At 44.1% G+C, this 18116-nt stretch overlaps 1 protein-coding gene across 1 annotated transcript in view; it reads left to right on the plus strand.

Annotated features, from left to right (window-relative positions):
- Positions 1–12591, plus strand: part of LOC107193284 (dorsal-ventral patterning protein Sog) — a 70673-nt gene extending 58082 nt beyond the window's left edge. Inside the window, exons 4-8 of the mRNA XM_015582689.1 lie at positions 1241–1306; positions 1570–3369; positions 5721–5872; positions 7794–8117; positions 12394–12591. Of these exons, the coding sequence (XP_015438175.1) occupies positions 1241–1306; positions 1570–3369; positions 5721–5872; positions 7794–8117; positions 12394–12591 (2540 nt within the window). The remainder of the gene's footprint in view (positions 1–1240; positions 1307–1569; positions 3370–5720; positions 5873–7793; positions 8118–12393) is intronic.
- The last annotated feature ends 5525 nt before the right edge of the window (positions 12592–18116 follow it).

Consider the following 18116-nt stretch of genomic DNA (forward strand, 5'->3'; position numbering starts at 1 on the left):
TCCTACCATTCTTTATGGGCCTTACACGCATCGCGGTTGAATGGTTATACCCCCGTCCTCCTTTCTCTTCTCTGTTCACTCACTTCCAACTTACAGCAGACCAGAGAATTAGTCAAACAAAAAATGATTCGGATGGAGAAGAGTCGTTCCAACGATAAATTGTTGTTAGCCATTACTACATAAAAAAAAGACATTTAAGGAGCCGCAATTTTCATTCGATTTATCCTGTTCTCTGGACAACTATAAAAGAGTTGAAACTTTGGTTCATTCTACATTAAAAAATCATAAAATTTAGGCCTTTCATTTTCAATTCACAAGTGGCCCACAATAATCGCTAAAAATCGAACACACCGCTAAACGCCCATTTCCAGAATTATTTCCGATTATTTGGATTTTTTCAATACTGTGCTCCGTCATATTGAATCGTTCGACCTCTCGACGGACGGGACATCTAGTGTCACTGTATGTGTATGCAGGATGGATTTATTGGAATCGTGTGCAGAAAGAATCTTGTCTCCTCGTTTGTAGCTTCGATGCCTCGGGTTCGATCATTTCAGTGGCAAGAGGTTCGATGGCCGACGTCGCGTAACAACCTTCGGCGTATATCAGCGCCGCTTAAGGGACGGAAGTTTAACGAGAAGTTTCTCGCCGGAGGGGAGTAATCGTCGGTGGCGTGTGCGCCGTCTACGACCGATTTACGAGCTATAAAGCGATTTTTCTTGCGGCGATGCTCGTTCGCTGCGCTGGGCTCTTCGGGGTGTACGCTGTCGAGCGTGTTTTAGTCTACGACTCAGTGATGGGCAACTCAGCGCACGCCAAATTCACTGGCAGGCAACGAGCAGTGGTGGGTGAAATGTGTGAATGACAGCGCGTATCTATCATTTACTTCACACACAAATATATCGTGAATCACGACTCGTGACTCGTGATGTGTCCTGCTTTGCAACCCCTCCACAGAAGTCCGACATCTATCGTATGTCCCCAAGAATGAAAATTTCGACGACAAACGTATAAAACTATTCCATATGAAGCTTTGAACATCGTACGGAAAATTTACAAGTTACAGAAGAGGGAATTATTTTTGTTATAAGTCTGAATAATATTTAAACCATGTTTCGCTGAATTTATCGAATGAAATTATCGACGTCGTCTGAGGGTTATAAAACCAAACCAGATAAATGAAAATACTGCCTCTACTCTTAAGAATGGAACATAACTCGGATCATTTTGTCTGTTTCAGGTACGGACATAGTACAAGACCTACCAGCACAACTGACCTCCGAAGAAGAAGAACGAAGCCTGAAACGTAATTGTCCAACTCAACGAATATTATTAGGGTTGTACCGCGTGAAATTGCCGATATTCGAATAGTCGATAACTCAACAGATAAATAAATAATTTTTTTTAACATCTCTCCGAGGAATACAGATCATATAACAAATCCAAGCATCAATAACAAATTTTTGACATCTATTATTGACCTATAGAAACGGCAATTTTATACGGTAGAATCTGCTGTTAAACCCACTCTCCAAGGATCAACACCTAACGAAGTTTCATTGATTCCAGATTTCGGGACCCTCATAACCGGTCGTACGTCTCAAGCGTTGCGCCGCGACGAGCCCAGCCCGACATCCATGTACAACAGTGCCTATAACTATATAGCCACCGGTCGTTTCACCTTCCACCGGAAGAACCTCTACTACGCGTTCTACCTATCGACATCAACGCCCCGTCCGCGCAGCATACAGTTCGTGGACGGTTCCGGTAGCATCCTCGAGGAACAAACTATCGATCCTATCGGCGGTGTCTACCAGAACGCGACTGGGAAGCTCTGCGGTGTCTGGAGACGAGTTCCACGGGATTACAGGAAGCTGCTACGCGAGGAACGTCTTCACGTCTCCTTCATATGGGAGCCATCGGCCACACTGACGGGACAATTGTCACGATATCGTGCCCTGTCCACGGAGCAATTCTCCTCGCTACTGGAACCAACCATGGGAGTGGATCGTTCCCTGATGTCTGGGGCTGGTGCAACGGCCATAGTCTCAGCGTCATCCGCGTCAGCTCCTTCGATCCACGTGTCGTTGGTCTTCAACGGTGTATTTCTGCCGAACGACGTGTCCGAAGTGCCTCTGATCGTCCAGTTAGAACACACGGAGAAGGACTATGTAGTCCTGCGTGAAGAGATAGTGGTGAAAAAGCCATCGAACGAGCTGAATTTCGGGGAGGTTCGAAGCGCTTTGTCGGGGGCAGATCTACGTCTACTGACCAGAGGGAAATTATCCATCAGTATAATGTCTCGGAAAGACCCACAGGCGCTTAGACTAGCCGGTGTGGTAGGACCCAGAGCTACCTGCGACATGTACCAAACGTTGCTACAGTCGGAGACTCCATCCGCCGCGTCTGGAATCGCCTGGGCGTTCCTGGACCGTGCTGGTTCCCTTCGTTACGGTGTCCAGCTGATAGGCCTAGAAGAGGAGAGTCCTTTGGTGACTCTAGTCGACGAGGGTGGGAAACGTCGAACGGAGTTAGAGGATCTGACCCCGTCATTGGTGGACGGTCTAGCCAATGGGTCCTTGGACCGTCCAGGTCCGAGGTTGCTGGAACCGTTGTTCAACGGAGAATTATCGGTGGTCGCGGCCTCGCATGTTGGATCGATGTTGCGCGGCAGATTGCTCCAGAGACCAGTCGCTGACGCACGGGACACCACCGCGCCTGTTTTGCTCAGAAGACTCTCCCAGGAGCCTGTTCATCCTGGGCCGGTTGGGTTGGTTTGGACCGCGGTGGATCTGGACTGTTCGTTGCACTACGAGCTCGAGATCGCTGGATTCCCGCAGACCTCTTCTGCGTCGAACAATCACGAGCCGCGTACGTTCCAGCTTTACTTGGAGACGATGCCGCTTCTGGCCCAGGGGGCGCCGGTCGCTAGAAGACTACTGGAGGAGTTCACCGGTTACGTTCTCGAGGGTTCTGTCACCGGGCTATCGCCTGTCGAGCTCTATAGAATCGAGTCTGGTATTGGATTTCTCGAAGTAACCGATAAGCAGTCGGACAGGATCTTGAAGGCACCGTTCAAAGCCAGGGCGCCAATGAGCTGTCTGCCCCACTACGCGGACAACGACGTGGCCTCGGTGGTTGCGTATAACCTTCATCCGCCTAGGTCGGATATCGAGACCGGAGCTTGCTACCATGAGACCAGGTTCTACGAGGAGGGCACCCAGTGGACGTCAAACAGCGACCCTTGTTCAATGTGCCATTGCTACCGGGGTCTGGCGCAGTGCGACCCGGTCCCGTGTCCAGCACTCACTTGTCCTCAGGCGAAGCAACTGAAGGCCCCTGCCGGACACTGTTGCCCTATATGCTCAGGTATAATCGTCTTTTCAAAACAATTCGCAACGGATGATCTCATACTGATGATCCTGGGGGAAATGATGCGTGAAATCTGGATTGCAGATAAGCGTCTGACATATTCTAATACCGTATTTCTTCGACTGCCCCTTTACTAGCTTCGGCACGCCCATCTGTCTCTCGACCCGCCCAACTTACGATATACTTTTGAGAAGCAGAATATAAAGTGAATCATAAACACTTTCGTGAAAATGTTATCACACAATTCGGCTGGTCCATGCTCGCCTACTTCGCAGAATTTAGATTCGAGTTCCATGCTTTCTCAGAGCAGGCTTCTATCTCTTCCCAGGTCCGTCGTAAAGAAACGGAAAAATTGAAAGCTGATCAAGAGGCGTGGACAGGATAAATTGTTCGTTTATTTCCTAAAGTGTCGTGCGTGAAAGTAGACTTCTCTTCACCACAGAGTTTCACCTACGGTCGCGACGCCTACGTGTAGCAACAGGTTTCACAGATTTTGTTAGATTCTGCATGGGAATCTTTCAAAGCCTCGAAGTAACATCATCGAGGCACCAACGACATGTTGTCGGGTTCTGGAGTCGTTGTAACACATGGGATAACGCGCGCGCCGGCGACCGTCGGATTAATTATCCTCCCTTTTTGACGATGTTGTTTCGATAAGCGCAAGAGCCTACACCGAGAGACCAGGAGAACCGGGGGGAATTAAGGGAACGGCCGCACAGTGTACGTCCGCGCGGCCGATATTAAATCCGATTACCCGTGACACATTGCATGAAAGTAATCGCGTAGAATTAACCACGCCTATCTACAGCCCGTTTAAATTACACGACTATGTTTCTTAGGCGTTACCTTACATTGTTCTCATTCGATTGACATGTAAAACTAACCACTTCGATACCCTGAAAATCTCCATTTCTTTGTAAACTTCGTAGGTTTCTAGGGGGCCTTGATAAAAGCATATGGCAATTTGTCGTTTTTGCTTATATTCGATTTTTTTCTTGGCGAAACTACCCTTTGAAGGTTAATGTGTATTTTCCTATTTTCCTGTTTAGCTTCGAATGAAAATTTAATGGCTCTTTCTGCTGTATAAACGTTTGGAATGAAATTATTAATAATTTATTTATTTATTTAGAACAATTGCAAAATAAACGGTTGAAAAATTTATTTTTGAACTGAAATCATTTTTATTGGGTACTCTTATTATGTCTCCACTATAAGCACCCGCAAACCTAATTTTGATCAGTTTGTTAGTTCGACAATTATGATTTATTGAAGTGTCACTGTTGACACTCTATTTTACACAGCTGCAAGTGTCAACAAAATCCGAAATGGTTACTCCAACAACATTTCCGATTTCCCGTGGAATGACCCCATCTTGTTTTTCCTCTCCGCCCGCCATCTTGTTTTTCCTCTTCGTACGCATCTAGAAAATACACAACAATCTTGCCCGTGGTTCGCGTGACTCACCTCCGGACATACTAGCCCGACAAGGGATCATTTGCAAGTCTCATTGCCCCGACCTAATCGGCCAGACAAATCAAGTAGTAGCGGTTTCCATCCGACCTGTTCGAATGATAGAGACGTATTACCCGGTCCGGTGGCGGCGTCAGCGGCGGCGGGGGTCTGGTACCGGTGGAAAAACGTCCATCGAGCGGAATCGAATTAAGCGTTACGGGCCCCTAGTCGCTGATCCGTCATTTTCTTCAGATCGTATCTGGCCAGAGCATTGACGTTTAGCTGTATATAATTAAATCCCCGCAGCTTGGGTCCCCCGTCTCGGTGTTCCGTTCGTCCGGTTCTATTTGTCGCGTTATTTGTCCATGGTTACGGAGGAATGGGCGGGTGGTGGGGGCTTGTCCTTGCGCCGGAGGCAGACCGGGTGCAAGTCGGCGGAATTAATTTTAGATAAACGCATGTGTGTCTTGCCACCGGTTTCCCGGAAGATTGTTCGCCCTGATACTACCGGCGCCGTTCCCGCGAATCTGTGTCGTTCACCGTGAAACGACCCCCCCCCCCCCCCCGTCGGTGGCGGACTTGCGGTGTTAACGAGATTTAGCAGAAAAGACCCCCTGTCGTCTCTGTGGGCCCTTTCGAGTAATCGGTAAAGACTGATTCTGAGAAACAAAGAGGAACACGGGGAAGCTTGAACTCCCCTCTTTTTTGTTTTGTGCACCAATGAGTCCTAGCGGCCTAAATAAAAACATAGCTCGTGAAATCTGTTCTAGTTCTTAGGGTGTCTTTATAGATAGATTAATGAAATTTTGTTTATCATGTATAGCGACATGTCCAGTTTTCTGCTATTGTTATGGAGGATATTATTGTGAAATATGTAATGTCTCCTCTGCCTTCAGGTCCAGGAATCAACATGAACGCGACGGGGAAGAACGTTAGCTCCATAACGAGAGGCTGTACCCTGGCTAGCCAGTTTCATCTGGCGGGAGCGTCTTGGCATCCTTATCTACCGCCTGTAGGATTCGACACGTGTGCAGTCTGCACTTGTGACGTAAGTTCGTGAACTAAGATCCTGTTAAACCCTCGAACCAACCTGGAACATGTGATCCCCGGCGACAGACATTATAATGCTGGACGATACAAAACGATAGAGGACTCTTCGATGTACATTTGCATGGAGAATATGCGTGTTACGGATTGTCCAATCTTTTTGGGACAACCTGTATAACTTGTTACAGCGTATAGTGTAGACGCAGCTTAAGAGGTCGACGATATAAGGCGAACCACTAGCACAACGGGCGGAAAAAAGAATTCAGCCGTGGCGCGCGCGCTTTCTCATTGCGCCAGAAGAATGCGGTTGCTCTCTGCCGAGTCATGAAGCGGCCCGAACGATCGGTGACAGGCCTTTCTAAACAGATATTAGTAAATTGTTTTGAGGCCGTTGTCTGTAACCCGGCTGCAACAAGTCAATACGCTCGTTATTTGAGATAAGGCGATCGGTTTTGATCCGTTGCTTGTCACTTAAATCACCCTCGACCGGAACGACCGGAGCCGGGGGCATTAAAGCGTGTCCCATTCGATACGTGTCTTGAACGCGCTGACGAATTGCGATTTAATCCTCGAGCGTGTAGCACTCGGGCTCAATCGTTTTGAGTATCTTTCCTTTTTGTTTCATTGCACGTTGATTATGTCGAATTGAAACTGGTGACGCTTGTTTCAGCAAAAACTGGAACCGGAATTTCGTTCGGTATGTTGTGGACTCTGTAGTGAACCATTTTCACCCTGCTGGATTTTTAGAAACTGTATATATATACAATGTGAACAATGGATTAGCTTACAATTTCTTCTTTTTCTAGTTACATAAGGTTTTCTACGATTCCTATTAGTTTTTGTTAGGACTTTTGTTTCATTGTTTGGCAAGTACTATCTACCTCAGAAGTTATAAACCCTTTTTTTTGTTTCACCCTGTATACTACGGAACAAGGATATTACGCTAATGAACGATAACAAAGTTACGCGAACCTAAATTGATTGAAATATAATTAGCCTGTACGTACATGGTGCTATTCAATGGTGATCAACATTTAAACTGAACATAGGGAAAAATGACTCAAGGGATGGTTGCGTAGATCAGAAAGATTGAATGGGATATCTTCGAATTTTTAAACAAGAGAAAACATTATTCTTGCAGTTACTTTAGTGACCATCATTGGTAATTTCCTCATAATTTAATCATTTAAATATTCACAATCAGACACCCTGTACATAGTACACGATTTAACATTCTCTAAAGTCTATGCATTCAATATCAGCAGTAATTCGTTAATGGTTCTTCAAGGTTATCTCACATTTGGCAAGTGTCCTAATGAACCGTAAGTATACGTGTATGTAGTGATGTGTTGGCGAACAGACTGTTTCAACATGTTTAGTTTAAACATCTGACGGAGGAGTTCAAGGAAACAATTCAGGCCGAGTTCAATCCATGACAATCTTCGAACTGAAGATTGCTTCCAAACAGTCTGATAACGTTACAAACTCCAAACTCTCGAGCCGCTGCGTGCTGTTAACTTGCCAAACAGCGATGACACGTTCCAAACTTCAAGCCGCTCGAGTGCCGTGAATATCGACCAAGTGACTCGAGGTGGTGGGGGTATCGAATGTCGACGTATCGAAGATTTCAATTGGTCGACATTCGTAGCTCGAGTGGCTCGAAATTTGTAACGTTTCATCACTGTTTGGCAAGTTCACAGCACCCAGCCGCGCGAGAATTTAGCTTTGCTACCACCCCGACCGCGGCAATATAACAAGAGTTCACTGTATCTGACATTATGATTTTCCATAAACGTCCGCAGTCTATGGCCCAAGAAACTACTGAAATCGGGGAGAACCTTTACAAAAACACTCTGTATCAATTGTTACACCTTTATTCGAGGAAGTGAATTTTGCAATAACGATCCCCATTTATCACGCAGCCGATCACGCTGGAGGTGAAGTGTCCGCGGGTACACTGCCCGCCGTTGGATTGCGACGAGAAACTGGCGTTTAGGCCGAGCAAGAAGGCCTGCTGCAGACAGTGCCCAGCGACGACGCCTAGTACCTTGAACACCGGCGTACCCGGCGACACGTCGCGTTTGCCGCGTGACCAAGCCGCGCCGTCGACCAAACGCACCGCCGAGGAGATACTAGCCTCCGGGGGCTGCAAGAACCCCCTGGGCGGACCGTACGAGAACGGGATGGAGTGGCATCCACGGGTCCACTCGCACGGCGAAATGAAGTGCGTCAAGTGCAGGTGCAAGGTGAGAGAATCGCTGGTGCTCGGAAAGCCTTTTATAATTTTTTGTTTAACTATATTTCGCGTTTAGTTACACTGCTTAAAGCAATTAGACTCCCAACGTTGGCTCTACCACCCACCGGTGGGTGTTGAGGAGATCTGAGAGGACGTTTCAGTTATTTTATTTTCTTCATTTTTAATTTACCTTTTCAAGATTCGAAGATTACACGCACAACCACACGGTATTACATTCGGTCTGGCCCATTGTGCCATATTATCTAATACTTTGTTGATGCAAAAATTCTAATATAAAATACAATAAATTCCGCTTATTTAGGCCACCGGTTAATCCAGGCAGCCATTTACTTTTTTTTTTTTTGCCCGAGTGATTCGAAACCTCGACCGGAAGTTGATAGAAGACTTCTTTAATCATTTAACTGTTTTTTATAAGAAGTTTGTACAGATGCAGATTTGAGTTGCAGATGGGGGTTACTCGAAATCGCGGTGGTTCGAAACCTTGTATACAACCAATACACGCAGCTTTTAGTGAACAGGTTATTTAAAGCGTCGGGGCAATAAATAACAGTAGGCGGGGATATTAACGTATTTTGTGGTCGTCGGAAAATTTATACGACTTCCAGTGGCGCAGGTTGCAAGTGCTTCTGGGTAGTAAAGAGGCAACTTGTAATTTTGTGGGTAATACAGAGAGAGGAGGCGGAGACGGAATGGGTTGCAGTCGCATAAGTTGCACCTTGAACATGTCAGTGATTGATATACAATTTCCGGTAACGATTCTTGTTCGATGACGATCATTCATCGACTTCCGGCGTGTGTATGGATTATAACTAGGTCGTACCTGATCGTATATTCCGCAGTTAATAAAATAATAAAAAACAATAAATAAACCCGGTTACGGTTACGATTTTCAATTATCAAAATCGATATCACGAGCGAAATAATATAGAATAACATTCGAACAGCCATTATTCAAACGCATGATTAAAAAGGTCTTGCCGCTTGAATCGTAAATTAACGAATATTAAATCGGGCAAAAATTATTCGAACAATAAGTAATAAGTGGACTGTGGGTTTTATCGATCCGTAGTAAATGCAACCGAGTGTAACGGAAAAGAGAAGTAAAAAAATTCCAATGAAATTTAATACTGACACTTCACATCTTCTTTTTATTATCCAACATAAAACTGTCCGTCGCGGTGAACAAGTCCTCGTTTGACTGCTGCTGTTTTTTCCGAATTAATCCGCGACAATGCGGATATTTCCATGATCAAGTTGCAACGACGAGGTCATTCCAGTCGTTTACGATCAATGGAAAAAAAAGGGTCGAGTTTCACTGCTGGGCTGAACTTTACTTTGTCAGACCAAACAATATTGACCTCTTTTTGTATTTCCTAATAGTTTAACGAGTGGAATCTAAAAGTACACGTTTAAGTTTAGAAATCTCCCGGTTCAGAAGCTATGCATATGTAACACCAAATATTTTTACTGTACTTTACAGGTTAGTTTGACGCCATATTGATTTCTACCCAAAATTCGTCCAATAAGTCTAATTCAAATCTGCTTGAAAAAAAACTATTTATTCAAAGAAAAGTACTGATTGATGTATTGGTTAGAGCACTTCATTCTTTGAGTTGAAATGTCTTTCTCTGAATATTCGATCAAACCCTTATCCGGTATAGTTGAAGTGTTAAATGAGGTACGACGGAAACGCGACCAGAAGAAAGCTCGAGCCGATAATAATAATGGATCACCGGCTGGTGTCGCGTAGACATAAAGTGGCTTTCATTGGACACGTACCGTCGAGAAACTAGTAGCAGCAGGATGGTCACGGCACTTTATGCGAGCGTGCGCGACAATTTCCGGTTTACACGATCGCTCTTAACCCCCCGTCATCAGTCGGGATTCCGTTCGTGCCTGAAGTTTCTCGACGACACGATTTAGAAAACACACGTCGTCTGCCTACCAACTTCAAGGTATCGATCTCGAGTGAACCGAAACTTAAGGGTCCGTTTTCATATGACAGTAAAAGTCATGGCATTTGTTGTCGTGACATTGTACGACAATGTAAACCAATGTCACTTGTTTTCACGACGACAAAAGTCATACATTCAGTGCAAAGACCGTAAAAGTCACGATTTACTCTCACGTGGAAACGTACCTTTACGTACCTTACGTATAAAAAATCTTTCACTTACTTGACACTTTACGTCCCTAGGAATTATTTTGTAGGCATTTCAGAAGCGACGTACGACAGCTAAAAATATATTACGAGTTAGACCGTCGCGACGGTCACCGGTGACCGACATTGAACTTTCAATGTATTATCCGCCTGCCATCAGCGATCAACACTGATACTTTCTGTAACGATGCCAACGACTGTCAGAAATGTTTTATGTCCTTTTAAACAATGTTGGGAACCGGTTCTTGCAAAAGTCGCTCGGAGGTCCGGAGTGTCGTTGCATGGCGAAGTGGACGACTTTCTTGTGAATGAACGTGTACAGGAAATTTCAGGGGCACCGTCACATCTTTTTCTCTTATCGAGCCTTGGTTCCCGGTGTCCTTTTCCTCAGGCACACGGCACAACGACACTTGCCAGTACCTGTTCTAGACGTGCCCCGGAGCAGAGGTCGTTCAAGGTCACCTGATTAACGAGTCACTTTACTCACAATAGGATTGCAATAGTAGTGATACGGCGTCTCGCGATAACCTCGCGAATTAACCACTGCTCGTTGGTAAATTAATCCCGTGGAGCTCGTTGGAAAAATGATGTGATGACGATTGGTATTATATGTTTTAAATGAATGACACAACTTAGTAACACACTTCACTTAAGTACTGGTTGTGATCGATGTGTTCCTGTTGACGGTTGAATGTGTTCTCGTGAGTGAGGGAATGTATAGGTGCTTGCTGGAACGGATCGACTCTTGATTGGTGGGAAATGCAGAAGTTTGGTTGGTGTAGGTGGTTCAAGAGATGGTACTATGAATTGGAAGAAGTGGGGTTAGGTGTTTGCATTGTTACTTGGATTCCTGTGAGTCAGCGCCGAAATATAAGAAACGGTCTTAAAGACCGCGATTGTTTTGCACGTGATGTGCAGCTGTCCAGAAATCTCTGTTTATGATGGTTTGGTGACCGTGTCGACGAGCATTGCGACCATCGCCTATCAGCGTTGGGTCGCAACAAGTAGTGACAATCTGTTTTTTTAACTCTGTCAACCCGAGGATTTTGAGTCTTGAAACAGAACGTCTCGAAACTATTTAAAAACCCTCGATGACCCATCTTACGATTACAACTCCTCTCGACAATATACATTACACGCGCGGTTTGATAGCTCGAACGCAGTAGCGCGAGCAACAGCAAAAAATCTCTAATGGCCGATGACTCGTGTCGTGTAGTCTCGATTCGTTTCTTCCGCCGTGGCACGAGTTACGCCGGCTATCGGCGGGTTTTAATAGGCGCGCAAGAAAGCCCCTGGGGCGTTTTCGTTTCGCGGTTTCATTACTATGCGAAGGCCTCCGTCGAAAAAACCGCACACTGCCTCTTGCACGCTCGTTAGAATCGGTCCAGCGGCGTCGTCGTCGTCGCAGCTTCGTCCCTGCCGTACACGACCGCGACGCGAGACCTTTAAGGAGAAAACCTTTAACCGGACCTGTTCCGCCCAGACTCGGCGACCATTAAAAGGGTCCATCCATTACGATCAGAAATGGGAACGCGGCCACCGATTCCCGCCGAGAGAAAGGTTATTCCATTTTCGATATACGCGAGAGATCTCGATTACCCTTGAGATCGATACAGAGCTATTGCAACGCCTCTGGCGTCGAAGACTCGAAATCCTTGCGAAATATTTTACCCTCCCGTTTCTACGACCGTCGATAAACAGATGCACTGAATTGTTTTTCCAACAGGGTCATTCCACGCCAAATCGATCATTTTTTTCCCCTCGATGTCTGGGATTTTGTTCAAAATAAGATATGATATAATTCACGTGGAATTAGGGGGTCTTTAAGTCATCATTTTTCGAGTCTCCTTTATCTTAAAAAAATAAACAAAATATCATCTAAACAGTCTCCTAAATTAAAACGTGTAATCAAATTTCCTTTACGCTTAAAAGAAAATTCAGATCTGAAAGGGTAAATCGAAGTAAGCCTCTTACGAGAAACAGGGATTACTATGAGGGGGTGGGGGGGTAATAACCTTTCTGTTATTGGTTACCAATCGAATCAGTCTGGACGAAACATGGCGGTCCCGTCTTAAACCAAGGTTCGCTGTTTGGATTTTTGCAGAACGGCGAGGTGAAGTGCGACCGGAAACGGTGTCCACGGGCGCTTTGCAACTCGATCGCCCATCAGATGAAACGGGGCGAGTACGTGGCGGACGTGGACGACTGTTGCACGGTACAATGCCGTCGCGCGAGGCGTCATCATCGCAACAACAATCATCATCCGGCCCGGCACTCGGTGACGCCGCGCGAGCTCAGCTGAGTCAGGTCGGACGATCCGCCGTATCAGCCTCCTTGGAACTCTCCTGGTGCACGGAAAACGCTCCTGGGCCGTGTTTCATAGTGGATCTCGGATCAGCGGCCAGCCCGGGCCATAATCGTCGTAAGTCATCGAGGGTGATCGGACTCCGGAGAACCGACTGACGAAGGGACTCACCGTTCCTCCAAATTGGATCCAATCCGATAGGGACGAAACGGTGCTCGGGTCTTTAGGGCTGAGTGACGGAGAAATTGGAATATTAGAATTGAAAAATTGAACACTCGAAGAGCAAAGGGGATGGACACCGGTGTCCTAAGCCCTCCTGTCGTTTGCGGATAGAAGCAGACTTTTGAAGTGGAGAAAAATGCACTATAAAACACACTTTCTGGTATTGGATTGGAAATGCTAAGATCGAAAATTAAGGATTTGGGACGTTCAGAATTAAAGAAACGGTACCAATATCTTGAAGCCTGTAGATGTTCGACCGGAGTTAAGAATTGGGTAACTTGGAATTGAAGAGACGATGCTGATTCCTGAGACCTTCACTGAATTGATCCAATGAAGATTTAAAGATATACTTTCTCCAGTGTTTTACAGATGACCGTGATCTAAGTCCAATTCTGAGTATTCTAGAGACGTCTGGTTCCAAGGCATGACTGGGGATATCGTTCGAATCTACTACGCCGCCTGTAATTCGATGACACACGAGGGCCGAATTTTAACTAGGCCGTCTGATCAAGAGGGTACATAAATCTCGATTGACATTATGAGTTCGTCCGATTCGAGCAATGACATCTGAATCGACGATCGCTAAAACCTTTGTGTGGTCCACGTGTCAACTTCCATTCTGTTTGCAATAATGTTTAGAGACATAACCAGACCAACCCAAGATATAATATCCACTTAAACGTGGTCTGGAACAATTCCAAATTCCAACGTTCATCGATTATTCGTCTACTCTCTCCAGAGATCTAAAAGTTTACAACGGCCCAGAATTTGTTAAGGGAAAGACGGTCGTTATTGATCGATCCGAAAGATCGTTTTGAATGACGGAAGATGGTAATCAGCAAAACAGAATGATCGCCCGAGAGGAGGGAGGGGGGGGGCCTGAAGGATGGTGCTCATGCAGGAAGTCATAATAACGATAATAATAATAACACGAGCCCCCCGTTGGGGGGAAGGGAACGTGGACCGTCAGACGCCATTCTTATTCACCGTCAGTCGTTCTGGAGTCCGCAGCACCCACAAGCAGACGTTCATTAATCAATTGGCTCTCATTAACGGATAAACGGACCGGAAGCCAACCACCGCTCTCTATTCTCGAGTGACCCGACACAGTACCGATGACTTGTGTTCGGTTCAGCGGGAAAAATAAACCGGGGGAAGGGGGGGAGAAGAAAAGTAACGATAGCCCTCTGGGAGTAAGAACAGGAGTACATATAAAGTCGTACGCGGTAAAAACAGAGCCCTACCGTACCCACCAACCTCACCAAGTTACCCAGCAACCAAAGAAGACTGAAGAACCTCCGATGGTGGCATCAGTTATCATTGCGCGAAAAAAAAAATGCTAATGTTTACTATTAACTCCAAACTTATTGATTACGATTTAATTCTTACGATTAACATCATTAACGTTATTAATCATACCACGATAGCCATCATTTTCATTGTTCATTCGTTCATCGTTATATCGTCGCACGACCATCGTTCTCATTTGTCATTGTCGTTGTCTTATATATTATTATCGATGTTTCTATTACTATTCTAAATAGTATAAAATACTATCGCTAATTATCGATTACCGTTAACGGACACGTCGCGATCGGTTGATCGTTAAATCGTCGATATGGCGGGACGTGCGCTTGCTATTACCACGCGAGCGTTACTTCTGTCTGTTGCGATAACGGTGACTATGTTTCATTGTAACTTTTTCTTTTTTTTTTGTAATTTATAGGCGTATTTATTGGTAGGTCGTGTCAGTTATTCGACAGCGGGCTTCACCTTTCGACGAGAGTTGGGCCAACATGGCGGGGACAGCTTCGAATATCGAAGTTGAGAAAAGAATTTGCATTGAGAGAACGTTGATAGTCGCTATCATTGTATGTGTGCACACTCGGATTAGTGAATATATGTATGTGTGTGAGAGTGTTAAGCGTGAGGTAGTTTTTTTTAGACGTATGCAAACCGATGAATACGAAACGAATGTAAACTAGAATTTTTTAAGGCAACAAGGAATGGGAGTATATTTGTAGAAATTCTTTAACGTTTGGAAAGATAGTATCTCGTAATTTCCAACGCAATTGCCAGGCTTGGCAGCCCCGCGCATGATTATTGAATATCTAGCGAATCAAAATTCGATAGTGTTCTTGAGGATATGACGAGTGTCGAAGATCTGAGATTTTAAGTGGTAGAAGTCAACGATTAATCTGTCTATATACACCGGGTGGTCCATTAGAAACAGGTCACCTTAATATCTTCCGTTGAGTTGTAGTTTAAATAAACGTATATTAGCCAAGAATAGATAATAACATACGAGATAGAAAGGAGATTTAACTGAAAATTCTTTTTATAATTATTTTTTTTTTCAATACAATAAGTCCAATGAAAAGAAGTACTGTTTTTGTCTTGCAGTGGTAGCTAGTAATATGACAAATACAGCTTTTGTAGATACACTGATATTCTTCTCTGACATACTTTTCTTTTCATTAGTTCCACTCGAGAGATATTAAGATACCTAGTTTCCAAGTGGACTGCTCATGTGTACTGACACCATTTCTCAATCTCACATCTGTCGCCCTTGAGGCAGGGAATATTAACTGCTCAAGGTCATTCACCTGTTATTATAATATTCCTTATGCCGAATATTCTAGTGAAAATAAAGGAAAAAATTCTGAAACATTGTTAACCGACCTTGAGCAGCCGATACAATCCGCCTCCATTGTTCTTCCCAGCTTGCACCGAGTTAAGTGTATCACGGCTGTCTGTGCATTTCTTTATTATCTAGTCTAAGGCTCTGAAGCGTCTTTTCGGGCAAGTTTGGAGAAATGACCGGTGATCCGATCGGTATTGAAAGATGAGATAGAAACAGGAGGAGGGATGGGGGGTAGTTCACGTGTATCGCGGCAGCTGGCAGGCCTGGCCACTTCTACACACCTCTGGTACACACCACGACACTATTCTTCCAATAAAAAGTTCCAATAATCGTCGAAAAAAATTCACATAATTTTTCTGTAATATACATAGACATAAAAATATAGACTGCGGGTCAGGCTGGGCCGACATTCCAACTTTAGAAAGAGACGGGTTACTTTCGAAGGACTTGCTATCTATTTCTAATATAACTGAGTCGACCATTAAAAATGCATATCCTCAGAAACTCACCTTCCACTACTTAGATTTGAAAAGAGATGCTAAGTCCTCCAAAAGTTATCTGCTTCTTTCTAAACTTGGGACGCCCATTTCAGGGGGATGCGCCGTTTATTTTTCTATGTCTATGGTAATTTACAAGGTGTTCCTAAAATAGCGTAGCTAAAGTAATATCAATTATCATTTCGATTCAGTGGGATACACCGTCTTATTTTATAAACACCTTGTTTATATGCACGAAGTATTTCGAGTACAAATTTTCGGCATTATTATACATTGGAGAAACATTGTAATATAAATTATCTCTTGGTACATCACCGTGACCACAAGTGAATTACGTTCAATTTGAAAAGTGATTCTGAGTAAGCCGAAGGGAACAGTTTGGGCTTCCGAGAGTAAATGATTTTACATCGTGGGTCCGATTCAAACATATCTGAACTATCCATATCGACTATACACACACGAAAGGTTTTGCGGATCGTTACGGGAGGCGTTGATTCGCCGTTCAACCGTGTAGTGCCTTAAAAAAAACAAAACGTGTGCGTACATTTAGTCAACGCTATTAGTGCTAGTTACTCGCGTAGTTGCCTTTGAAGACGATTTATTGTCGACATTTTGTATATAAGCGCATGTAATACGTAACGAAAATCACGACTATTATTAATGGAGTATCAATATCCGCGATTAATATTATTCATAGTATTTATATGTATAATTATAGTGGATCTTTGTAGCTGTCGGGCTCGCTGTTTCGACGGTTGATTATTATTATTATTATTAATGTTAATATTATTCTATTTTATAATATCACTTACGTAGAAATATTATATTCACGGTCGTTTAACGCTTAGCCAGTGGGAAATGGAGAAAACAGTGTCACGAAATTCCGACCAGAACCCTAAATTGGAGGTTAGATCTATTATTTCAGTTATTTTTGGTAGCCAATGTAGAAGCCATGGATATTACTTTCGATCAAATAATATAATTTACTATGGAAAGATTGATTTGTAAAAAAGAAATCGTATATAAATGACGTTTAGATACAATTATATAGTAGGCACTGGTTTAGCGACGAGTATCGCACGTACAGATTGATCGATCGAATCGTTCATAATTTTTATAAAGGAACTATTTTATCACGCGCGTTTTTCTATTATTTTTGACAAGTCCCTGCTGGCCAAGTGTTAAAGTAATCCCCGTAAATATATACGTATGTTATACTATTCTTGGCGGGGAAGCGTTAACCTCGCTGTCAAGAGATACTGTATCGTCCTGAAATGCATTACGCTCGCGTTAATTTTTCTCTTTTTTTTTTTTTTCTTATTTTTACTAACTCGCCTAACGTCGTTGCTGATTTACACACGCATCAGCGGTGCCAAGTATTGAAATAACGATTGTTGCCACACGTTCGCCGAATGCATTCACCGGGGACACGAGAGACGGGAAATTATACAGAGACGCTGAATAATGGCGGCCGAGGCCGTTGCAACGTTATCGTACTGATCGATCGTGCTTGTTAACCGTGATCTGTCGGTAAAGCGTGCTCGAATTGGACACGGTCACAGTGTACTTTCTAGGTTTATTGTTCTCGCCTAATTGAAAAAACTCTCTTCAGTTATAGGTAGTAATTGTGACCATTTCCGATTCAAAGAATCACGTATGTATCCCGTGAGAACGAACGTTCCGCATCAAATTGTAAATTTGTTATGTATAAATTATATTCAGTGATCGCAGAATGCCGCGCTAGTGCCTTAAAAAAATTCGAATCAGCGATCGAAACGACATCTGTACGGCGTGTCGATGTGATGACACAGTATTCAGCTTGCCACGGTCTACGATATTTAACCCTCGGTTGTACAGAGTGTGCTTCAAGGCAGGATTTTACGATAAACATGAAGAAGTAACGTGAAAAAGTGTATTCGTGATTAAACTTCATTTCTCGGGAGTATAGTACCGTAACAACACCAATGTTTGTCAGAAACAACCACAGCAAGCAGTAGAAGATTGACACTCCAGCCAGTGACAATCAACGAAACTTCGTACTGTGAAATTTTATTCGACACGTTCTGTTCATATTTTGACTGGTTCATTTTATTAATCGTTATGAGACACACTGTGTATGTAAATGTGGAATACCGTTAAGGAAACGAAAAATGTGTTGT

This window comes from Dufourea novaeangliae, unplaced genomic scaffold (genome assembly GCF_001272555.1).
Source record: "Dufourea novaeangliae isolate 0120121106 unplaced genomic scaffold, ASM127255v1 scaffold7, whole genome shotgun sequence".
NCBI classification, from domain to species: domain Eukaryota; kingdom Metazoa; phylum Arthropoda; class Insecta; order Hymenoptera; family Halictidae; genus Dufourea; species Dufourea novaeangliae.